At 48.6% G+C, this 19,620-nt stretch overlaps 8 protein-coding genes across 8 annotated transcripts; 2 read left to right on the forward strand and 6 right to left on the reverse strand.

The window, feature by feature from the left end:
- Nucleotides 1-425: 425 nt before the first annotated feature.
- N7466_007664 (Zn(II)2Cys6 transcription factor) lies at nt 426-2,895 on the forward strand (the record flags this gene model as incomplete). Its single annotated transcript, XM_057167053.1, has 3 exons — nt 426-977; nt 1,037-2,734; nt 2,812-2,895. 3 exons carry the CDS (start codon nt 426-428, stop codon nt 2,893-2,895), a joined length of 2,334 nt encoding a protein of 777 aa, XP_057020094.1.
- A 159-nt stretch (nt 2,896-3,054) lies between these two features.
- On the reverse strand, nt 3,055-4,667 carry N7466_007665 (MFS transporter; the record flags this gene model as incomplete). Its single annotated transcript, XM_057167054.1, has 3 exons — nt 3,055-3,942; nt 4,029-4,307; nt 4,401-4,667. The coding sequence occupies 3 exons, from the start codon at nt 4,665-4,667 to the stop codon at nt 3,055-3,057; spliced, it is 1,434 nt and encodes a 477-aa protein (XP_057020095.1).
- A 325-nt stretch (nt 4,668-4,992) lies between these two features.
- Nucleotides 4,993-6,873, reverse strand: N7466_007666 (glycoside hydrolase family 47 protein; the record flags this gene model as incomplete). Its single annotated transcript, XM_057167055.1, has 1 exon — nt 4,993-6,873. The coding sequence occupies one exon, from the start codon at nt 6,871-6,873 to the stop codon at nt 4,993-4,995; it is 1,881 nt and encodes a 626-aa protein (XP_057020096.1).
- A 1,953-nt stretch (nt 6,874-8,826) lies between these two features.
- N7466_007667 (UbiD family decarboxylase) lies at nt 8,827-10,501 on the reverse strand (the record flags this gene model as incomplete). The annotated part of the gene is made up of 3 exons (XM_057167056.1): nt 8,827-9,366; nt 9,435-9,549; nt 9,615-10,501. The coding sequence occupies 3 exons, from the start codon at nt 10,499-10,501 to the stop codon at nt 8,827-8,829; spliced, it is 1,542 nt and encodes a 513-aa protein (XP_057020097.1).
- A 1,803-nt stretch (nt 10,502-12,304) lies between these two features.
- N7466_007668 (flavin-containing monooxygenase) lies at nt 12,305-14,262 on the forward strand (the record flags this gene model as incomplete). Its single annotated transcript, XM_057167057.1, has 2 exons — nt 12,305-12,950; nt 13,025-14,262. 2 exons carry the CDS (start codon nt 12,305-12,307, stop codon nt 14,260-14,262), a joined length of 1,884 nt encoding a protein of 627 aa, XP_057020098.1.
- Nucleotides 14,263-14,368: 106 nt separating this feature from the next.
- Nucleotides 14,369-15,375, reverse strand: N7466_007669 (uncharacterized protein; the record flags this gene model as incomplete). The annotated part of the gene is made up of 2 exons (XM_057167058.1): nt 14,369-15,215; nt 15,311-15,375. 2 exons carry the CDS (start codon nt 15,373-15,375, stop codon nt 14,369-14,371), a joined length of 912 nt encoding a protein of 303 aa, XP_057020099.1.
- A 968-nt stretch (nt 15,376-16,343) lies between these two features.
- N7466_007670 (putative malic acid transport protein) lies at nt 16,344-17,654 on the reverse strand (the record flags this gene model as incomplete). The annotated part of the gene is made up of 2 exons (XM_057167059.1): nt 16,344-16,565; nt 16,671-17,654. The coding sequence occupies 2 exons, from the start codon at nt 17,652-17,654 to the stop codon at nt 16,344-16,346; spliced, it is 1,206 nt and encodes a 401-aa protein (XP_057020100.1).
- Nucleotides 17,655-18,303: 649 nt separating this feature from the next.
- On the reverse strand, nt 18,304-18,665 carry N7466_007671 (uncharacterized protein; the record flags this gene model as incomplete). Its single annotated transcript, XM_057167060.1, has 2 exons — nt 18,304-18,380; nt 18,440-18,665. 2 exons carry the CDS (start codon nt 18,663-18,665, stop codon nt 18,304-18,306), a joined length of 303 nt encoding a protein of 100 aa, XP_057020101.1.
- Between the last annotated feature and the right edge of the window lie 955 nt (nt 18,666-19,620).

Raw genomic sequence — 19,620 nt, forward strand, 5'->3', positions numbered from 1 at the left:
TGGGTCTTTTGGTGTTTTGGGTATGGGTAACGGGCGGGCTAGCCCTGGAGGCAATGGGTAACTATACATATACTGGCTCGCATGAACATAATGGATAGACATCATACCCCTGACATCAAAATCAACGTCTTTCTCAAACATGAACAAAAGCAAAGGATAATGCCCAGAAAACGCTAGTAATTAATGACCAATACTTGATGTCAGGATCATCATAATATTCAAATGTTGGACGGATAATGTGATGAGGCCACCAATCATCACTCATGTGATGAGCGAGTGGTGTTTATTTGAATTCCCCGCCAATTGCCGCAATTTACCGGAATTCGCCGGAATTCCGCGAAGCTAACACGAGCAACGTATTACCAACAAGGCTGTCGAGATCTCACCAGTCTCATAGCAATATTTCTGGCATTGAATCGCTAATCATGAGCGATAAAGAAGGTTCACAGCCAAACCCACGAAAACGCCGAAGACCCGCGCTGTCCTGCGAGCAATGTCGACGCCGCAAGGTTCGATGCGACCGGGAAATGCCATGTGGTCCCTGTATCAAGTCCCACCCCCCAATGAACTGTGTATACGTCGACGAGGGAAAAGCGGCTTTAGACGCTAGAGTGGAGCCTTCTCTGACAAGTGATTCGCATTCCGACGAGAGACGCGCCTCCTCTCGCGCTGGTGCTGGCCAAGCTTCGGCCGACCGTGCTCGAATAGCGCAACTTGAACGCAGTATTCGAGCGCTGAAGGATCGCGTACAGGATCTGGAACAGGAAGGAATTAATGGCAGTACAGGCCGTTGCTTGGATGCAAGTTCCCAGCCATCAAGTGGAGCAATTGTTCATCCTGAGGTTGGTAGGTCTGGACCGTCTGGTGGGCCGGAGCAGCCACAAACCTTGATCTCGCCTTTAGCTCCTCGTATTAAGAACGACCATGAAAGGGTGAAGCTCTTTGGTACAACGCATTGGGCTCTAGTATTTCAACAGGTGAGTCGATTGTCTTTGAAAAGTGGGTTTTAGTACGTTTCGTTGATTAACGTTGGCAGTTCCGTCTTTTGCGCCAAGTGCGCAGTGCGACTAACTTTGCAGATGGCGAACAAGATGCAATCAGTAAGGCTCATGCGGAAGTTCGCAAACTAAGGTATCACATCAAGAATCGGCAGGCCCCGCGTTTGGTTGATCCTGCGCCGGGCCTGCTCAGTGACTTGCCTCCAAGAGACATATGCAATGAGCTCGTCCAGCATTACTTACGCACCCTTGGAATGATATACCGCGTGCTGCATATTCCAACCTTCTATCAGGAATACGAACGCTTTTGGGTGGATTCACAATTAGCTTCAAAGGGATTTGTTCTTAAACTTCTTTTGATCCTTGCTATCGGGTCCATCTTCCACTGCAAGCCTGGACCACTAAATGAGCTCGGTATGCCGATCCAGCGGTGGGTTTATGCAGCTCAGTGGTGGCTATCTGGTCCGTTTACAAAGGAGGTTTGCAACCTGGAAGGACTACAGGTGTACTGTCTTCTGCTTATTTGCCGCCAGTCCTATGCGATGGACAAGGAGTCTAATTGGATGTCGGCTGGAACACTGCTACGACAAGCAGTTGGCCAGGGACTGCATCGCGACCCCCGCCATTTCCCAACGGTGTCGGTCTTCGATGCTGAAATGCGTCGCCGGATATGGGCCACTATACTCGAGCTCAATGCCCAACTAGCCATCGATGCCGCAATGCCACCATTGCTTGCTGAAGCAGACTACGACACTCAACCCCCAGCCAATGTAGACGACGAGGATCTCGACCCTTCAATCACAGTCCTGCCTCCCATACAGCTTCGAGATTTCTTCACAGACTCCTCGTTGCAGATTATGCTTCTGCAGTCTCTCCCAACACGCTTGCAAATTGCAAGAACGATCAATGAGTGCGGCCGCGAGCAGGTTTATGAAACGGCACTCCAACTAGGCAGCGTACTTACATCCGCGTGCAAAGAAATGAGCTCGCTATTCGGCGCTCATATGATGAATACCAAACGATCGAATTTTCGACCGACCCAATTTCACTACCGACTAATGGATACCCTTCTCCGCCGCTTCTTAGTAAATGTCTATCGACCCTTCACAATCCAGGCCGCGAAAGATCCGCGTTTCTACCTCGCGCGAAAACTCAGTCTTGACTCCGCGCTCATCATGGCTTCGTATGGAGATGTTCCGGAGGGTACTGCGGATACAGACCAGCATCCCTATCAAGACCTACAGCGACTTTCATTCTCAGGCTCGGGGCTATTCAAAATGTATCTATCCCTGGACGTCATTATTGTGATCTCGTCGGAACTTATGGTTCAACTCGAAGACGAATTTGCTGCCCAGCCAGAAGGCACTATCGCACTCACTCAGACCGCTGTGGACCAGCTTGCGCAGGCTGCTCGGATTCCACTTATTCAGGCACTGGAACGTATACAAGTTCACCTTTATAAAAGTCTGGAAGCGGGTATTCCTAGTATGAAGCGGTACTGCTTGCTAGCAGGGGTACTGGCACAAATTCAAGTCTTACGCCGCGAGCGGCCAGACGATTGGTCTCATACCCGTGACGCATTTGTTGATAGTATGCAGACATGCCGTACTCTGCTTGAACAATATCTCCTTGAGGCCCGGGTTGCTGAAGATGGGCTTTTGCAAAATGGGATCGGCGACACAAACATTTGGACACCCGAGAGTACATTGGGCTCCAGCTTAAGCTCGGAGTTTATGGTGAGTCTTTATTCTGCCCGCCTCTATTTTTATTTTTATTTTTTAAAAAGAAGGAAACCAGGCTAACTTATACCAAGCTGATTGGCATGGGATTGGAGGATTTGAACTTCTGGGATCTCCCTTCGTTTGATGCCGGCACATTCGATCCCCCACAGCTTTGATGTATAAAGATGGCTCGGATTTTCATAGACCATTCAGCCGTGCCTAGTATACACAGGCTTCCTTAATTCCACTCTGCTTGTATTATATCTATCAAGTCTACACACGGAGGATATGTACTCCACATTTTTCACATGTGCATTTACCGATTCCGTCATCACTTATTGCACTTCAACCCTCCGGATCCGCATCCCACCACTCCATCCCACCCAGCCCGTCTCAGCCGGCCCCCGTAGCATCAAAATTGCATACGATACCGCAACGAAGATCACACTGACAGACCCACTTATAATCCACCCACTTTGCTCATACACTCTATTTCCAACCGCAGTCCCCATAAGCTGACCACAGAAAACCCCAATCATATAAGCCGTATTAACCCGACTGCGCGCCTTCGGCGCAATGCTATATATGGCCACCCGGTTTGAAATCTGGGTCATTTGCAGCCCGAAATCCTGGAGAGCCGGTTGAATGATAGGGCCCGCGACCGTGAAAGTGCCAGTATACGTGCCGATGCATATTCCAATCAGCAGGATGGTCAAGCTCAAAAGAATGGAGACATGAGTGACGAATTTATCGATGACGTATCGAGAGTAGAAGGGACCCAGGAAAAATGGTGTTAGGCCCGCTAGCGAGAAAAGTCCGATCGTGACTGTGTTGTAGTGGTACGGTGCGCCGGATAAGAGGAAGGTGAGCGTTGTCCAGAAGCTAGTGAAGGTTGCTGATAGGAAGAAGCCCATGAATGTGGCGTATACGAGGACGGGGGAAGTGATGAATAGTTGCACGATGGAGGTTAGGACTTTGAAGTACGAGATGTCGGTGTTGGTTCGGGGGTAGTCGGGCATGAAGGCCCAAAGGAGGATGAAGATTGCGTATTGGAGTGCGAGGGATAGCCAGTAGATGTTTCGCCACGATGAGTATGCGGCGATTATGCCGGCGAGAAGCCGGGCGAATAGTAGGCCTAATACGAGTCCCGAGGACACGATTGATAGTGCCGTGGCGCGTCGGGCGGGTGGCGCAAGGTCTCCTACCAGGGGAAGCATGATTTGCTGTATAAATGGTAAGAACATATATCAAGGTATTAAAAGTTCATGACGGGAGACGTGAGCCCCGTCGATAAGGATTGTTTGCTTACCGGTGTCACGGTGGCAACCGAAGAAAGGTAGTTAATGGCAAGAAACACATTGAAAGACTTTGTGATGCATAAACCGATCCATAGAGTAGCTGTTATAAATGTTAGGAGAAGAACAAATGGTCTTCTCCGGACCAAATCTCCCAAGGGACAGAGAAGAATCAACCCTGTTGCATACCCAGCCTGGCTGCAGGTAGGAACCAGAGATGCTCGTTCATGGGATACATCAAAATAGGTAGCAAGGGTATCCAAAAGAGGCTGTGCATAGTAAAGATTGGCAACCTACAAGACAGCATCAGTTAAGTTGTTCTTTAGTGATGGCACAATTTGTGAGGATCGGCTTTTCTTCAGATGTCCCAGGAGTCTAGAACATACCGTAAATGTTCCAGCAAAGGCAAAAAGGAAATTGAGTGGTAACCCAAATTTGGGCGGATTGTCTGGATGCCATCTACACCAAGACGGTGTCCATAGTAGAGCATCAATGATGTATTTCCAAGCATTGGGCTTCGTCAATGGCTCGGTGGGGGGTAAATCATTATCGCCGGCTTTCTCCCCGGATTTCCCGGGGGTCTCGTTTTCGCCAAAAGTGTTTATACTATTCGGACCAGCCTCTTCTGATATCGGTATATCTCGTGGATCCATAGTCCCCATACTGCAAATTTCCTTTTCTCCACATAGGCTAATGCTAGAATATGGTGAAAGGGGAAAGTTTTCTCGGAATATTGTGTCGGGTCGGCAATGGCGCAACCGGAGATATGATAGTATCTCCGAAAAAGGCAAAAAGCGCGGGCAGATCATGACTTGGCCGAATTCTTCTGTTGATGTAACCTAAGCTTTGATGCAGGAAAGGAATGCAAAAAAAAAAAAAATTCCGGAAAATTGTATAATAACACCAACGCTATGTACATGCATCTTACAGTCGTAAGAGTAAACCGAGTAAGTAAGAAAATATATAAAGAGTGGGGATTTAAAGACTCCACTCCGGCTCGGGCAGCCGGAGAGGATGACCTGCGGAGTTGAAGACATACTCATCTAGGCTCAGGGCGTCCGGCGCGCTGAACATGAGATAGAAGTATTTCAAGGTTTGTGACATCCAGAAGCTCTCCATAGAGTCAAGATGAATGGGTTCTTCCGTCAAAAGTGTGACGTCGGCAAGGGCAGCGTTGCCATTGATGATTTCAGTGGTGTTTTGGATGGATTCGAACATCTCCCAGGCAGTATCGAGGAGATCCTCGCGGGCGGAGACACGATAAAGTGTGAGCATGCTCTCAATGATCTCCGGCCTTAAATTGTAGCGAGTATCAGGGATGGAAATGATTCCCTTCGGTAGGTGGTGCTCATGGATATAGGTATCAATATTCATGTCTGGGTCCGGTTCTGGACTGGCATTCACGTTTTTCCAGATCTCCTGCTTCCAGTACCACTCGTTCCAAGGACATTCGTTTTGAGAGGCACAGGGTACGGTCTCGTATACCTCGGGCATGATCCCTAGAGGCATGGACTGAGCAGCCCAAGTGCAGCCATCAACCAGCTTATTTGCAATTTTGAGATGGGTCGGAATTCTGAAAAGAGCACTTCCCAATGCAAACATGCCGCCCGTGAAACAAGCACGGTGGTGGACCTGCCCTTCTAATTGGGTGCGTGGTTTGCCATTTTGAGTCATCATCACGCGAATTGATCCTGGCACGAGAATGTCCTTTTCATGGGGAGTCATGGGACGGAATAGACTGTGTCCAGCGGCGGTCAGTGTCGATCTCTCGTACATCTTGCGATAAACGGGGAATTGACCTCCAGTTAACATGTCTGCCTTGGCCAGTGTTTTATACAGGGAATCAACTTCAGCGCCCAAAGTGAAGAGTTCGCTGTCGAAGATCTCCGTCCGAGCGTTCAGAACCACAGGCCACATTCCCGCGAGCTTGGTCAAGTCCTGCAGCTGGCCAAGTCTGTCCATGACCGTGTGTGCCGAGTTGAAGTATTTGGGATTGCCAGTCAATTGCGACAGTCTCGTGAATTCAAGGATGAAGGAGCCTAGTTCTGAAGCAGAGACGACCTCTTCGGCAAACTGCTCCTCTTGCCGTGCGGCCCGGTGCAGATCCCAGTGGGTGATCGGCATGCGATTCGGGGTGTCGAACGCCGCATAAAGCATGTCACCAACCTCGATCGCCTTGTTCAGCAATCGCCGATCGACGCTTAGATCGTATGCGGAGAGTAGACCACCCAGAATTCGAATATTGATTTCGTGGGTATTAATTTCGGACGACTGGGTGTCCTCGAAATTGGTCTCGACAACGGTCGCAACGGCTTCCTTGAACTCCGCCCGCATATCCATAATCCACAACGTGTCCAGGTTATCCACCAGCGTCAGACCCCAGCCACCTAGTCCATTATTCGGCGAACCGCTCATGGGCGCAAGTTCATCGGTCTGCCATGCAAGCGATTTATAAGAATCCCAGCATCGTGTAAAGGCCTCCTTGACAGCTGCCTGTCTGCTCTTCTGGAACCAGGTCAGGATTTGCGAGAAGTTCGATTCGTCTGATTGGATTTGGGGTTTATCGGAGCGCGATCGGGTAGGTACACGAGGGAAGGCATGTGCGGCAGGATGTCGTATGGGCAACCGGCTCCAGAAAGATTCGTGTGATGGTGTGTCTGTGTGTTCGACGGGAAAGTCGGGATTTTCGAACAAATCCGGCGTGGGGACATCTGGGATTGGAGCCGGACCATCCGCATAGTCAATATTTTCAGTTATAGTTGATTGGGCATGGGATTTGTTTAATGAGCGGTAGAGCAGGAGTATAATGAATAACGCCAGGGCGAAACCCAGCCATTGGCGTCTGGATCCACGATTCATGGCGAACACCTGCATTGGTGAATTATTATTTCATATAGTCAGTCGGGGCTCCAGCATTGTTGATTTATTTGGATCAATGCTGGAACGCGGATGATCGCAGGATGATCCCAGGGGCGGATAACGAGAGACACGCGAGGTTTCCCCGCGAGGCGCAGATTGGGCGAAAGTCTAAGCTTAATATACTCCGAGGGATTTCAAGGTCTCCATTGTGGCAACATCCGAGTCCTTTTGCCCTCTGCCAAGGTAGACTAAAGGGTCGAATAAGTGGCTCCGGGAACGCGTCTCTCCAATACGAGCGGGCTTACGACGACTGTGAGCGGAACCTCGGCGGTTGTTTGCCTTGGCTACCGGCATACTAGTACGTATTTATTAATAGGGGTCTAGAACCACAAGTGGTTTTTGAACAGAGAAGATCACTGGTGTAACAGCTGCAGGTACGGAGTACAGAGTCAAGCGCTATGTAGTATGCTAGTAGGATCGCTAGCGTCCAATAGCTCAATATTTGTTTCGGTGCAAGTTCGCCGGTAGATTAAGGGGCAAGACAAAAATAGAGAAAACCATGCAGCCGGATAGGCCGGATATGATTAACATTGGAGATAGAAAAAAAAAGAAAAAGAAACTGCATCATCCGTGAATCGAACACGGGCCTCGTCGATGGCAACGACGAATTCTACCACTAGACCAATGATGCTGGTTCATGTAAAGCGAATCCGTTTAATGCGCTATGAAGCAAAAATTCACGTATTGGGAACATACAGCCCTTTTTTTCGATAAAGAATTTACTGAGGACATGCGCGAAATTATGTATCTAATATGTATATCCTGTGTACAGGCAAAGCTTTCAACTGTCAAGAATTTATTAAGGATAGACGCAGTATTGATATACATTCTTATAACTTGTAACAACCCTTGGTTTTAATAAAGGTTTTACTAAGGACATGCACAGCATTAATATACATCCAAATACATATAATCCTTGGTTTCTACAAAGGATTTATTAAGGATATGCGCGAAATTATGTATTTGATATGTACATCCTGTGTACTGATAAACCCTTTAAATTTCAACTATAAAGGATTTACTCAGGATACGTGCAGCATTAATATACATTCATATACATAAAATCCTTTGGTTTTAATACGAGATTTACTAAGGATATGCGCGAAATTATGTATTTAATATGTATATCCTGTGTACAGGCAAACCTTTCAACATTTGAACTATAAAGTGTCTACATACTAAGGATACGCCTGGTAGTACGGATATATATGTATTGTAGTTGGGCGTTTGCCCTCTATTTGCTGCTGAAAAAGCAGGAAGAATTAGATAGGGAATAGACTTAGTGGGTTCAAATGTTTGAATGAAGCCTGCAGGGGAACTCAGTAGTAAGCATACTAGTTAATTAGTACTATGTCTAGCTCGGATTCGGATACTTAGAAGAATCATCCAGATGTCCCCTTCAAATGTTGGTTCGACACAATACAGACAGCATATTTTCAATGTTGGGGTCAAGTCTGTTCCTGAAGATCTTAACAACGCATGTCCCCCATGCTCATGAAAACATTTGCAACCGTAGAGTGGGCTAGCTACTGAAATACTTCCTCTCTGCATTCAAATCGACCCGTCTGTACTACTCAGACTGCCGGCGTTGCGTTACCCCTTACAATATTTATATTTCAAATATCAATTGATTCCAAAGTTCCACATTATGTAGTTGTATTTTCATATCAATTTCTCCACCATTCGGCTTGGGAAGTTGCTGCACATGTGAGTACATACCTAGTAGTATCAAAGCAACGCTGGGAAATATTAACCGGATGAAATCTCAATATCAAACGTACATAATCTAGCGTATTCTCCCGAAGGCCCGAATTTGTTAAAATTGACAGTTGACAGAATAAAAGATTGACCGCTGTTGACAGACGATTTTTATATAAACACAATGCGAGATTCTCAGTGATCAGCCTTGAAGCCCATAGAAGCCCACTCAGCGTTCACCTTGGCTTTTATGGCCTCGGGGTACGAGTTCTTGAAGTCAGCAGCCTGCCAATCAGGTCCAGTGGTGTACTCAGTAGGCATCAAAGCGTCGGAAACAACCTTGCCACCCTGGATAGGGGAACCGTTTCCATGCGACATGTACGGAATCAGAGGGAATCCGCGGACGTCATCGTAAAAGTACTCGTCGAGGCTGGGACGACAGCGAGTGCAGAATGCCCAGATGACATCCTTCCAGTCATATACATCGATATCATCACCGACGAGAAGCAGGCGATGGATAGTATAGCCAGCCTTGTGGTTGAATATCAAATCACCAATCTTCCTGCAAAGTTCCTCCGAGGTGGTCTTCATCTGACGGAGCTTGGCGCCGTCAATCTGAAGCACAACCCAGGTTACTTGGGATTCGAAAGGGGACATGGCCTCCTTAACAGGAAGACATGCGTCCTTACAGAGCTGGTGAATTTCGGCAGCCGCAAGGGGTCCGATCATCGTATGCTATATCAAAGAACAAAAAGTTAGATCATTAATAGCAAATCTAGAATTCTTAAAAAGATTCGACTCACGGTCTCATCGGTAAGGCGGCCACAGTTAGAGACTGGGAGGATAGCACCGTTCCGGTAGGTGATCTTGTTCACCTTATAGAGAGGGCAAGGGTGGGTATCTCCAGGGAAAACATAACTGGAGAAGAAAAGAAGGGATTAGTCTCTGTTCAGAATCCGTTTTGAAGAAAAGAGATATCATACCCATGCATCTCTCCGAATGGTCCTTCAGGGCCAGTCTCAGTGATTGACATAGTACCCTCAAGAACGATCTCAGCGTTCGCCGGGACATAGAGGTCGTTAGTCTCACACTTGACCACGTCAATAGCGTGGCCAGTCATAGCGCCAATATAGCCAGCTTCAGTACAGCCATCAGGTAATGGCATACTAGAGGCCATGATGGCGGCAGGGGGAACACCGAAGCAAAGGGCCCAAGGCACGTCCTTGCCAATAGCCTTCCACTTCTGTTGCATCTGCCAAACATGCTGAGGCGGGATGACCAAACCAGCCAAGTGGTCTTTGTCATAAACCATAGCACGGGCAATAGACCAATTTGTCCAATCCTTCTCCGGTGAAGATATGACGTGCATACCGTAGGTCTGGATATACTTTCCACCATCGGCCTGGTGCAAAAGAGGGACCGGAAGTTTCGTCAGGTCAAACTCTTCGGTGTTCAGCACGTTCTCTTTGCAGGAGCCAGTCTTGACGATATTCGGGGGAATCGGTTGAGCATGCTTCGCGGAAAGCATCTTGTCCAAGATCTCCTTCATGCCGGACGAGGGAGGAAGAGCCAGGTGGCGAGCAAGTCGTCCGTACTTGTCCTTGCCTGATCGAAGCGAGTTGGGTGCGCCGAGGATACGGAAGAGACCATCGCGAGCTCCCTTCAGGTTGTTGAAAAGCGGCGCTTTGTCGTCGGTCTCGCAGACCTTGCGGATGATGGCACCACATTCGAGATCGGGGTCGATTTCTCGGTCGATTTCCACGAGATCGTTGTCCTGCTTAAGGGCTTCAACATACGAGCGGAAGTTCATATGGGGGAGATCCTGGATCGGAGTCTTGTGGACATGATGGATGCCGTGGTGAGAAACCATTTTGAGATGATTGGTGGGATGATTGTCAAGAGTGAAAGCAAGTGGAGATTGTAGAGTTCAGAAAAGGCGAAGCGTGGAAAACAAAATTCAAACCGGCAAGGAGAGAGAGAGAGTTTAAGTACAAATCAGGACTGCTAGTATCGCCATAACAACGCCTCATATTTGAACATGATTGGTATAAGTCGTGAAGTCATGGTCTAGACTGGACTTCACAGCTTGAACCTACCAACGTTTGCTATAGATCCATCTCGGAGGCTCGGGGGCTCGGGGGCTCGGGGGCTCAGACTATTCCAAGCTTGAAAGTTCGCGGCTCCTGGCAAGTCCACCCCTTTCCTACTAAGGTACTTGCGAAAACATTCATCACATAATCCCCAGCTAGCCAGTAGAGTGGATACATACCCAGATCAGCGGTGTAACACAATGATAGCGAACTCGGAGCATATTTCTCTGTAGGGATTCTTTCATATCCAACCTTGGTAATGTGGGGGTTGTTTTAGAGTTGAAATCTAAATAGTGTACTCTGTAGTGTGGCTCGGATCTCGGAACTCGGGATACTCGGATCCATGTCTGGTCCACATGTGCATGGTATTAAGTGCGGACATCTGGATGATCGTCAAAGTCTCTGTCGTACTTGTGGATATTTAACTTTAATCATTGATAGAATAGATCTTCGGCTACATTTGACGGCAAATAACACAAATAATACCCGGCACCGAATGATCGGCAACAACCCTAGGTATGCCTAGTCCCGAGTAAAGTGAACTGACCTTGGAGGTATTTCGGGTTACTCCCAGTCGAGCCGACGTTCATTGCACTGAACCGGTAAAATTGAGACCCCGTTTCTAAAACTAAGAAACATTGAAACCAAACAGTATTGTTTTTACAAGCAGAGAGCGGCCCGCAGTCCAAGTTCCAGCCATGTTTCTACTATCTAGGTCCACCACAGGTAGGCAGGGGGCCTATGTAATAGCCCTGGGGATACCCAACCTCAAAGTGTACAAACTACGTACTGGATACTAAAAGATGGGTATATACTCGATACTGGAGAAGAGTATCTACTCAATACCTGATTAGTACTTTAGATAAATGTTGAGCTCACTTCTGAGTGCCTACTTTAATCTTAATTTTTTAGCTATCAACCGACGAAATACTGGGGCAAAGATCACACGCAATAGTCGCTCAAGTATCTGACCTTAGGAATATTAGTTAAAAGAGGGGATTTCCTCTATCTCTCTTTGTTGTCAACATCGTTCTTATAAACGTCTAACCGCAGCTCTGCACCAAATGGTCTCAGAATTCGGGCTTGGGCAGTACATTTGACCCTTTGAAAGAGATGACTATTCAAACATTGAGTTCTCTTGAATCTTGACGCACACACCTTTTTCCGGACCAATCGAGTACCAAAAGGGGTTAAATCAAGGTAGATCAGATTGGTGGGGCAGCGGGGTGTTCCGGGGAAGTCGCAACCCAAGAGCTTCTATACGCGGGGCAGGGGCCGGAACTTACGCTAATCGAGCACTTGAGGTTAACAGCCAACAATAAATCGAAAATTTCTAAGTAGCTTACATTCCAACACATAGCATTTCAATCTAAATTCTTCAAAAACTCAATAAGTATCTGTAACACCCCTTAAGATTCTGTAAGCAAAACTCCACAGGGGTCACCCTGAAAGGTGGGGTTGGAAATGTCACTTGGCCTCTATGTGCGGGGTTTCTAGTAGCATTTTACTTCTGACCGACCCCAAAAAAGTATTTTCCTCCTCCCTTCACCTCTCCGGACCCAAAAAATCTGCAATTCTCAAATATGACGGCCATTGACGGAGAGACACAGCTCCAGCTCCCCTCACGCTATAGAGTGGAGCCCGGCTCTTGTGATATCCCGCTCGGTATTCTTCCAAAGACAAGCACAAGCACGCCTGAAAACCCCGCGAATATCGCCAGCGCCCTGATCGAGAAGCTCAATGATAGCATTGCGAAAAAAGATACCACTGGCATTGCCTCGTTGTTCATCGAAAACAGTTACTGGCGTGATCATCTCTGTCTCTCATGGGAATTCCGGACTTTGAAAGGTGCCGAGGCCCTGTCGAAGTTTGCTGTTGAAAGCCCCTCGGCAATCGAATTTGAAATCGATCACTCTTCGCCGTTTAAGGCACCCCATACTGGACCCATTGATGCCTTTGGTGAGGTCCATGGGATTGAGTTCTTTCTCAAGGTGACTACTGGCTTCGGAAACGGTCGGGGCCTTGTGCGACTTGCGCAGCAGGGAGAGGAGTGGAAGATTTTCACTGTTTTCACGACACTTAGTGAGATCACTAGCCACGGGGAATTGGTCAATGGCCGCAGACCGGTCGGTGTGCAGCATGGAGCGTATCAGGGTCGAACGAACTGGCAGGACCGACGTACTGCGGATGCGGACTATGAAGGGAGAGATCCTGCGGTATTAATTGTGGGTATGTATTAACGCATCTCTACTACATCGCTCAAATGTTTGGACCCCGGGTGCTAAAACTTGTGTCCGTTATAGGTGCTGGCCAAGGAGGTCTCACGGCAGCCGCACGTCTTAAGATGCTCAACGTCGATACCCTAGTCATTGACCAAGAAGATCGAATTGGAGATAGCTGGCGCCATCGCTATCACCAACTAGTGCTCCATGACCCAGTCTGGTACGACCACATGCCATACCTCCCCTTCCCATCTAACTGGCCGATCTTCACACCGAAAGATAAATTGGCCGAGTTCTTCGAGTCATATGTCAAATTGCTTGAGCTAAACGTCTGGGTCCGGACCGATCTGAAGTCCACATCCTGGGATGAGAAGACGAAGCAATGGACCGTTGTCGTGCAACGCACTAAAGCAGACGGTTCAACAGAGACACGCACTTTCCATCCGCGCCACGTAATCCAGGCCACCGGCCACTCTGGCAAGAAGAATCTGCCGACCTTCAAGGGAATGGAAAGCTTCCAAGGCAATCAAATCTGCCACAGCTCCGAGTTCCCTGGTGCAAAGGAGGGTTCAAAGGGCAAGAAGGCTATTGTGGTTGGATCTTGTAACTCCGGTCACGACATTGCCCAGGATTACTATGAGAAGGGTTATGATGTTACGATGGTGCAGCGGAGCTCGACGTGCATCGTCTCATCGAACTCTATCACCGAGATTGCCCTCAAGGGCCTTTATGATGAAGCGGCCCCGCCCACCGAGGATGCCGATACGTATCTGATGAGTGTGCCGCCCGAGTTATTCAAATTGCAACAGACGAAGGTCACAAAGGCCGTGAATCTGAATGATGCAAAGACGCTTGAAGGGCTGGCGAAGGCCGGCTTCGAGGTTGACCGTGGTCCCATGGATTCAGGTCTTATGATGAAGTATTTCCAGCGTGGAGGCGGCTACTATATTGATGTTGGCGGGAGCCAGTTGATTGTGGATGGCAAAGTGAAGGTCAAGCAGGGACAAGAGATCAGCGAGATTCTGGCGCATGGAATTCGGTTCGCGGACGGGTCTGAGCTGGAAGCGGATGAGATTGTTTTTGCGACGGGGTACCAAAATATGAGGACTCAAGCGCGCATCATCTTCGGTGATGAGGTCGCGGATCGCGTTGGTGATGTGTGGGGACTGAATGGCGAGGGCGAGTTCCGAACCATGTGGCAGCGCAGCGGACACCCCGGGTTCTGGTTTATGGGTGGCAATCTGGCGCTGTGCAGATACTATTCGCGTCTTTTGGCACTGCAGATTAAAGCTCTGGAAGAGGGTATTTCTACGTATTAAAGAGCTTGAGCAAAGTATTGATAGTATAGTAGCCGCTAAATAGGATTTCAAGTCTATTTGGTATCATTAAAGTCGTGATAAATCAATCCACCCCCCCCCTGGGGGCTTATATGTCCAGGAAATTCCAGCCCGCTTGTTGGGCAACGCACACGCCCAGCGTAAGAACTTGCGTATACAACCATGTCTCCAATGCCTCGTGGGCACTGGCGCCGCTGGTATTCGGCACAGGATCAGTCAAATCCATACATATTTGCAGATGCTCCATGACAGAGCTCTTCCGCACCAGAATCTCCACGCCGCTCCTCGTCATCGTAGCCAGACGACTTTTTCTCTTCGCCGTCCGATCAATAAGAAACAAAACAAACTGCTCCGACTCAGGCCCATTCTCTTTGCCCGTCGAAATGCGCTTCTCGAATTGCAAGATCATTCTTCCAAGGTTTCCAGCATCCTGGTTTCCATCTTGCTCATTCTTAATAGTGAACCGGTAACATGGCGTCTTCTCCACCCCTGCAACGCCCGCGCTGCCCTGCCAACAAGACCGCGCATCGCGATAGTGAATAGACGAAGTCGGCGTCTCAGCGCTCGACGATGCACATTGGCACAGGGCCGCAACGATGTCCCTGTGCGGCGTACAGCTCCCATCGCTCTCGTCCTGCGAGGCGGAGTTGGTAGAATGTGCCCGAAGGGCATTGGTATCCATAAAATAGGGTTCATTGGTTGTGGCGTAGATGTCGCCGGACCTTAACTTAGGTCGCTGGGGAAATCCCCGAGTAAGCTTTGATTTGCGGAAAGGCGGTTGCCATATTTCCATGACTGGTACTGGACGGTGATTGGAGGCGATTTGTTGAATTTGTAAAAGGAGCTTTGGTGCCAATCTGAGTGATGATTTTGGGGCCGGGCGGGCCACTTGGAAATTTGCATGAATCTTGGTTCGTGCGGGTTGTGATGGAGGTCTGAATAGCATTAGAAACCATTTTTTCTCTCCCTCTTTCCCACCAATGTTTTTTTTTTGGCGATTCAAGAGGCCAATAGCGGGGCATGTACATACCGTTCCTCACTTGCTGTGTCGCTGTCATAGACTACAGAGCCTGAGCTCATAATGGCTTCCCGCATTTTGAAGATCATGGCTGATAGGCTATAGGTGATTCCTCTCACATGTGCAATGATCTGGGAAGCAAGGTGATCAGAAGTATAAATGAGGTACTGAGATCATGTAGGGGATATTCCAAGGAAAAAGAGGATGGGTTTTATTTATTTTTTCTTCACCGACTCAACGCATCTTTGATTCCCCAAACACAAACGGAATAAAAATAAAGGTTGCTAAGTACCAATGGCCTTGGCCCGTACTCGTATCATTTGCTTGCGCGCACGAACCATGTGGGGGCAATCGGGAACTTGAAGTTCCAGAGTCCGACCGATTACGCTAACATTTCCTGATGAGGGCACTGCCAGCAAATAGAAACGGGGTTGATGGAGCTCAGAAGTTTAACAACAAACTGGCTCCGCACACAGGGGGTTTTTTGGAAGCTTTAGGCCACCCAAATACGACCGAATGAGGGAAACTCTGCGAAACCAAATCGCTGTCGTCATGTAATGCATGGGATTCTGGGGCCAAAAAATGACAGCACGTTTCAGCCCTGCGAATCAGAGTTGCGGTACTCAGCTAGCTCTCGACACCCTGGTAATTTCTTTGTTTGTGCCTTATGCCTGACCGCAAGCTTGAGAGCGTATTGGAAGTTAGAACACGCTGCGCCTCGGCCCTCGGGCGTATTCATTTTGTGAAGATGTGGAGCTGGTTGCTTGGCTGAGCCCGCTCTGGTCAATCAGAGGGTTTCCTTTGCACGAAACAGCCCCAAGCGGCTTAACCCGTTGGGTCCGGCTGAAATGGAAATTTTCTGTATAAGAGTACGGAGAGTCACAACTCACCAGTCAGGAGTACACGAGTACGCGGAATTTGGACTTACCAGTACACGAGTACGGTGTACTCCGTGCAACCTGGTCAATGGCCACCGGAGCGGGGAAGGAAGATCCAAAGATCTGGTTGTCTCCCCGACTCGCAAGGCTGCCACATCCTCGACCCCTCAGGCATCCTTGTCTCCACCCCTGAACGAATCTAGACTTTGTTCTCTTTCCCTCCAATGCTCAACACCCAAAATGCGACCGGTGAGAATCCCGCGCAAAGTCAACACCTGATTGAAAATCCACATCACCAGCATGATGAGCAAAAGCCCAGTGGAAACGACAGCAAAAGCCGGCGAATCCATGATTTTCCCCAATTCCACAGCCGCATTAGTGAAAACGCCCTGCCGTGCGTCAAATTAGCTCGGTCAGCACTGTATGTATCCCGGCTCTATATATAGAAAAAAGGAGCCGAAGGAAGGATTGTGTGAGATTGTTGCTCGACGCACCCAAGGGAATATGATCGACCACGCCGCCAAACTGAAAGGGGGTTTCCGCCCCCCACGCGGCTGAGCCCCGAGCGTATGGCATATACTAAGGATAGCAAAGCACCACCAAAACACACCATAACCCCAAGTTAGAAGCCCGAGAAACTGACTCGTCACGCCGATCGTATCGGCTGCTTTGGCCGTCAGAAACTTGCCGCGGTGGTACGCCCCGAAGCTTTCCTCCACGGCTTCGCCCAGGACCTGGAGGGCGAATGCGCCCTGGCCGAACGGCCCGCAGAGGATCATGTCCTGGAAGACCTTTTCTGCAACCGAGTGTACCTGGTTGAAGTGTTGGAACATGACTAGGACGGCGTAGCTGGCTGCGACGGCGAGTCCGATGCCGAGCTGGAGGTACGCGACTATTATGGCGGGGACTTGGAGGCGGGGGCTAACGTGGCTTTGTCGGGATATGACTCCGGCGCCGGCGGCGGAGGTGATGATTGCGATGAAGGGGAGGAGGACAGCTGGGGGGAGACGCTGCACGCCGGGTGCTTGGATCTTGAGTTGGATGTAGGGAATTCCGAGGGCGGCGATGGTTGCGATTGCAGCGTTTCTCCACCAGAGGATGTAGATTGCCAGTCCGGCTCGGTCTCCGTACTGGAGCACGGCTAGTTGGAGGATTGAGGTGTAGACGATTGGGATGGAGGAGAGACAAGAGGTTTCTATGAGGTTGGTGCGCAGTTCATGGAGAGCGTGTTTTGGGTAGATGTGGACACGGAGGAGGTAGATTATCAGACACAAGCCGAAGAGGACGATTGTATAGATCCATACGATTTTGGCCAGGATCTGGAGGCCGTTGAACTGGTAGTCCAGCCGTGCGAGAATGACGGCGAGGATGCCTGTTCCCTGTGGAACTAGGAACCACTGTGATGTGAAGTTCCATAAGGCTAGTGAAAGGGGGCTATTCGGAGGCTGTAGTTGCGGTGTATCGACCTGTTCCGACATCTCATCCACAACGAAATGATCTGCGAGTAGTGCAAAATGTTTGCAGCAGACTCAAACGTGATTTTGAGCTCCAAAATGATGGATTTCACGTATTTCATTGTGCCTTTGACGTCATTTGCACGTTGAGCCAGACTTTGAGACTCGAATCTAGGAACCGACATAGGTTTCACAGCCTGCTGCATGAAGTGGTGTGATGGAGAAATTGGTGAAGTATTTTGTGGAAATATCAGAGTATTGGAACGAGTTTGATCGTACTTGGATCGGAAAATGTAGTTTAGAGATATCTGTGCTAAACATATCAACATGCAAAGTCAATAATACATTTTCAGTAGATGAAACACTCCAACACAATCGACAAACCCAGCAGCATTTGATGTACTCGGTGATGAACAAAGAATATGCAATTCAACAAAACGCTCGAAAATGAGATCGCGAAAAAAAACCACACTTCAGATTCGATCCGAAAGCCGAGGATTCAAAAGTGGGCAATTTAGCCATGTCTTTGATCCTCGTGTTCAGAAGCCTCGATCCCAACCCATTTATTCCAAGTCAAATTCAACGCCCCAAAATATCCATAATCATGATCGTGATTCAATTTTTTTCCTTTTCAATTTTTGATAAATTCATATGCGATTTTTCACTTTTTCATTCATGCGACATTTGTCGAAGGAGTTTTGGGCTCGCTTGCATACTGAGGGTAGTGGCCGGAGAGTTCCTCGGTCGTGTCTGCAAAATGTCTTAGTTAGCGAGCCGTGTCAGCAACCCAATAATAGCTCATAACGTACACCTCGATTCCAAGTCTTTTACAGCACCCAGCGACTCTCTCTTCAGGTGTCCGTAATTTCGTAGTCGTACTGCGCGCATGTATTGATTTTGTTGATGGGACGCATCTCCCGATAGCCCAGTGTCGCCAAGTGGGTTGTAGCGGCGGAAAAGCGCTGCGCCCATGGCAGTTATGGCTAAGCAGGCGGCCAGCACGATAACGATGACGGCGGCTCTTGTAAGGCCCATGGTGAGAATTTATGGGGAAAAGACTGAGCGAGATGCTGTGTTTGACTTTTGAATTGAGAAGACTTGTGAATTGAAGGCCGATTGGGTAAAGACCAAGCGCAGTGTGGTGCGCTGCGCTGTGATTGTATAGTTGATCGGATGTTCAGGGTTCGGTGGTCAGTGCATGGTGGGGAGGGTTCGTTTTCCGTAGAGCGTGGGATGAGTTCTAGAGGAGATGAAAAGTTCAAGATCGGGTGACAATGAAAAGGTCGGGGGAAAGAAGAAAAAAAGAAAGCGCAAGTGGAAAATGGTGAATGAACGAATCAGCAGGGATATGCGAGATAAAAAGGTACATGAAAGGCTTACGCCAGCGCCGGGATGATGGCTCATATTCGCAATCTGATCAATGTCTTACTACTAGTATGCTCGACAATTTACGGCTCGACCGGACCAAGCCATTGGTTGATCCGCTTCTCCTCTTATGTCGGGAGATGTGCACCGACAGGAAACAATCGCTTTGATTCGACCACGCCAGTTTCGCTTGATTTCCCCTCTTGCTGATCCGCCACTGCGGATCTTACCCGGAGCTGACATGAATCACGTTCACTCTTCTACTTCTTACACTACAAAGGATGCGACAAGGATGAGCATGGGTTTGAAAGGACCAATTCGGATAAACATATCGCGATACGAAAAAGATTCAAATTTTCCATCCAGAAATAGCAACGTGGACAAAGAATCGGCATCCGATTCACTGTTTTTCTCGCTAGTCAAAGCTTGTCGCTTTGCTTGATTCTGATTGGCTGCTTTGAAAGTTCAACCGGTGATGGCTGCCTGTTGTGGGGCTTCCCAGTGTTTCAACGGCCGTGGAGACGTATTCTCGCTATCATTTCCCATGGTTGGAGATCGGACATGAAAAAAAATAATTTTCAAGACCTAAATATTACACAATGTTCGTAAAGATTCGGGAATATCT

This window comes from Penicillium verhagenii (assembly GCF_028828195.1).
Source record: "Penicillium verhagenii strain IBT 33310 chromosome Unknown utg000007l_segment0_segment0, whole genome shotgun sequence".
In the NCBI taxonomy this organism is placed as follows: Eukaryota; Fungi; Ascomycota; class Eurotiomycetes; order Eurotiales; family Aspergillaceae; genus Penicillium; species Penicillium verhagenii.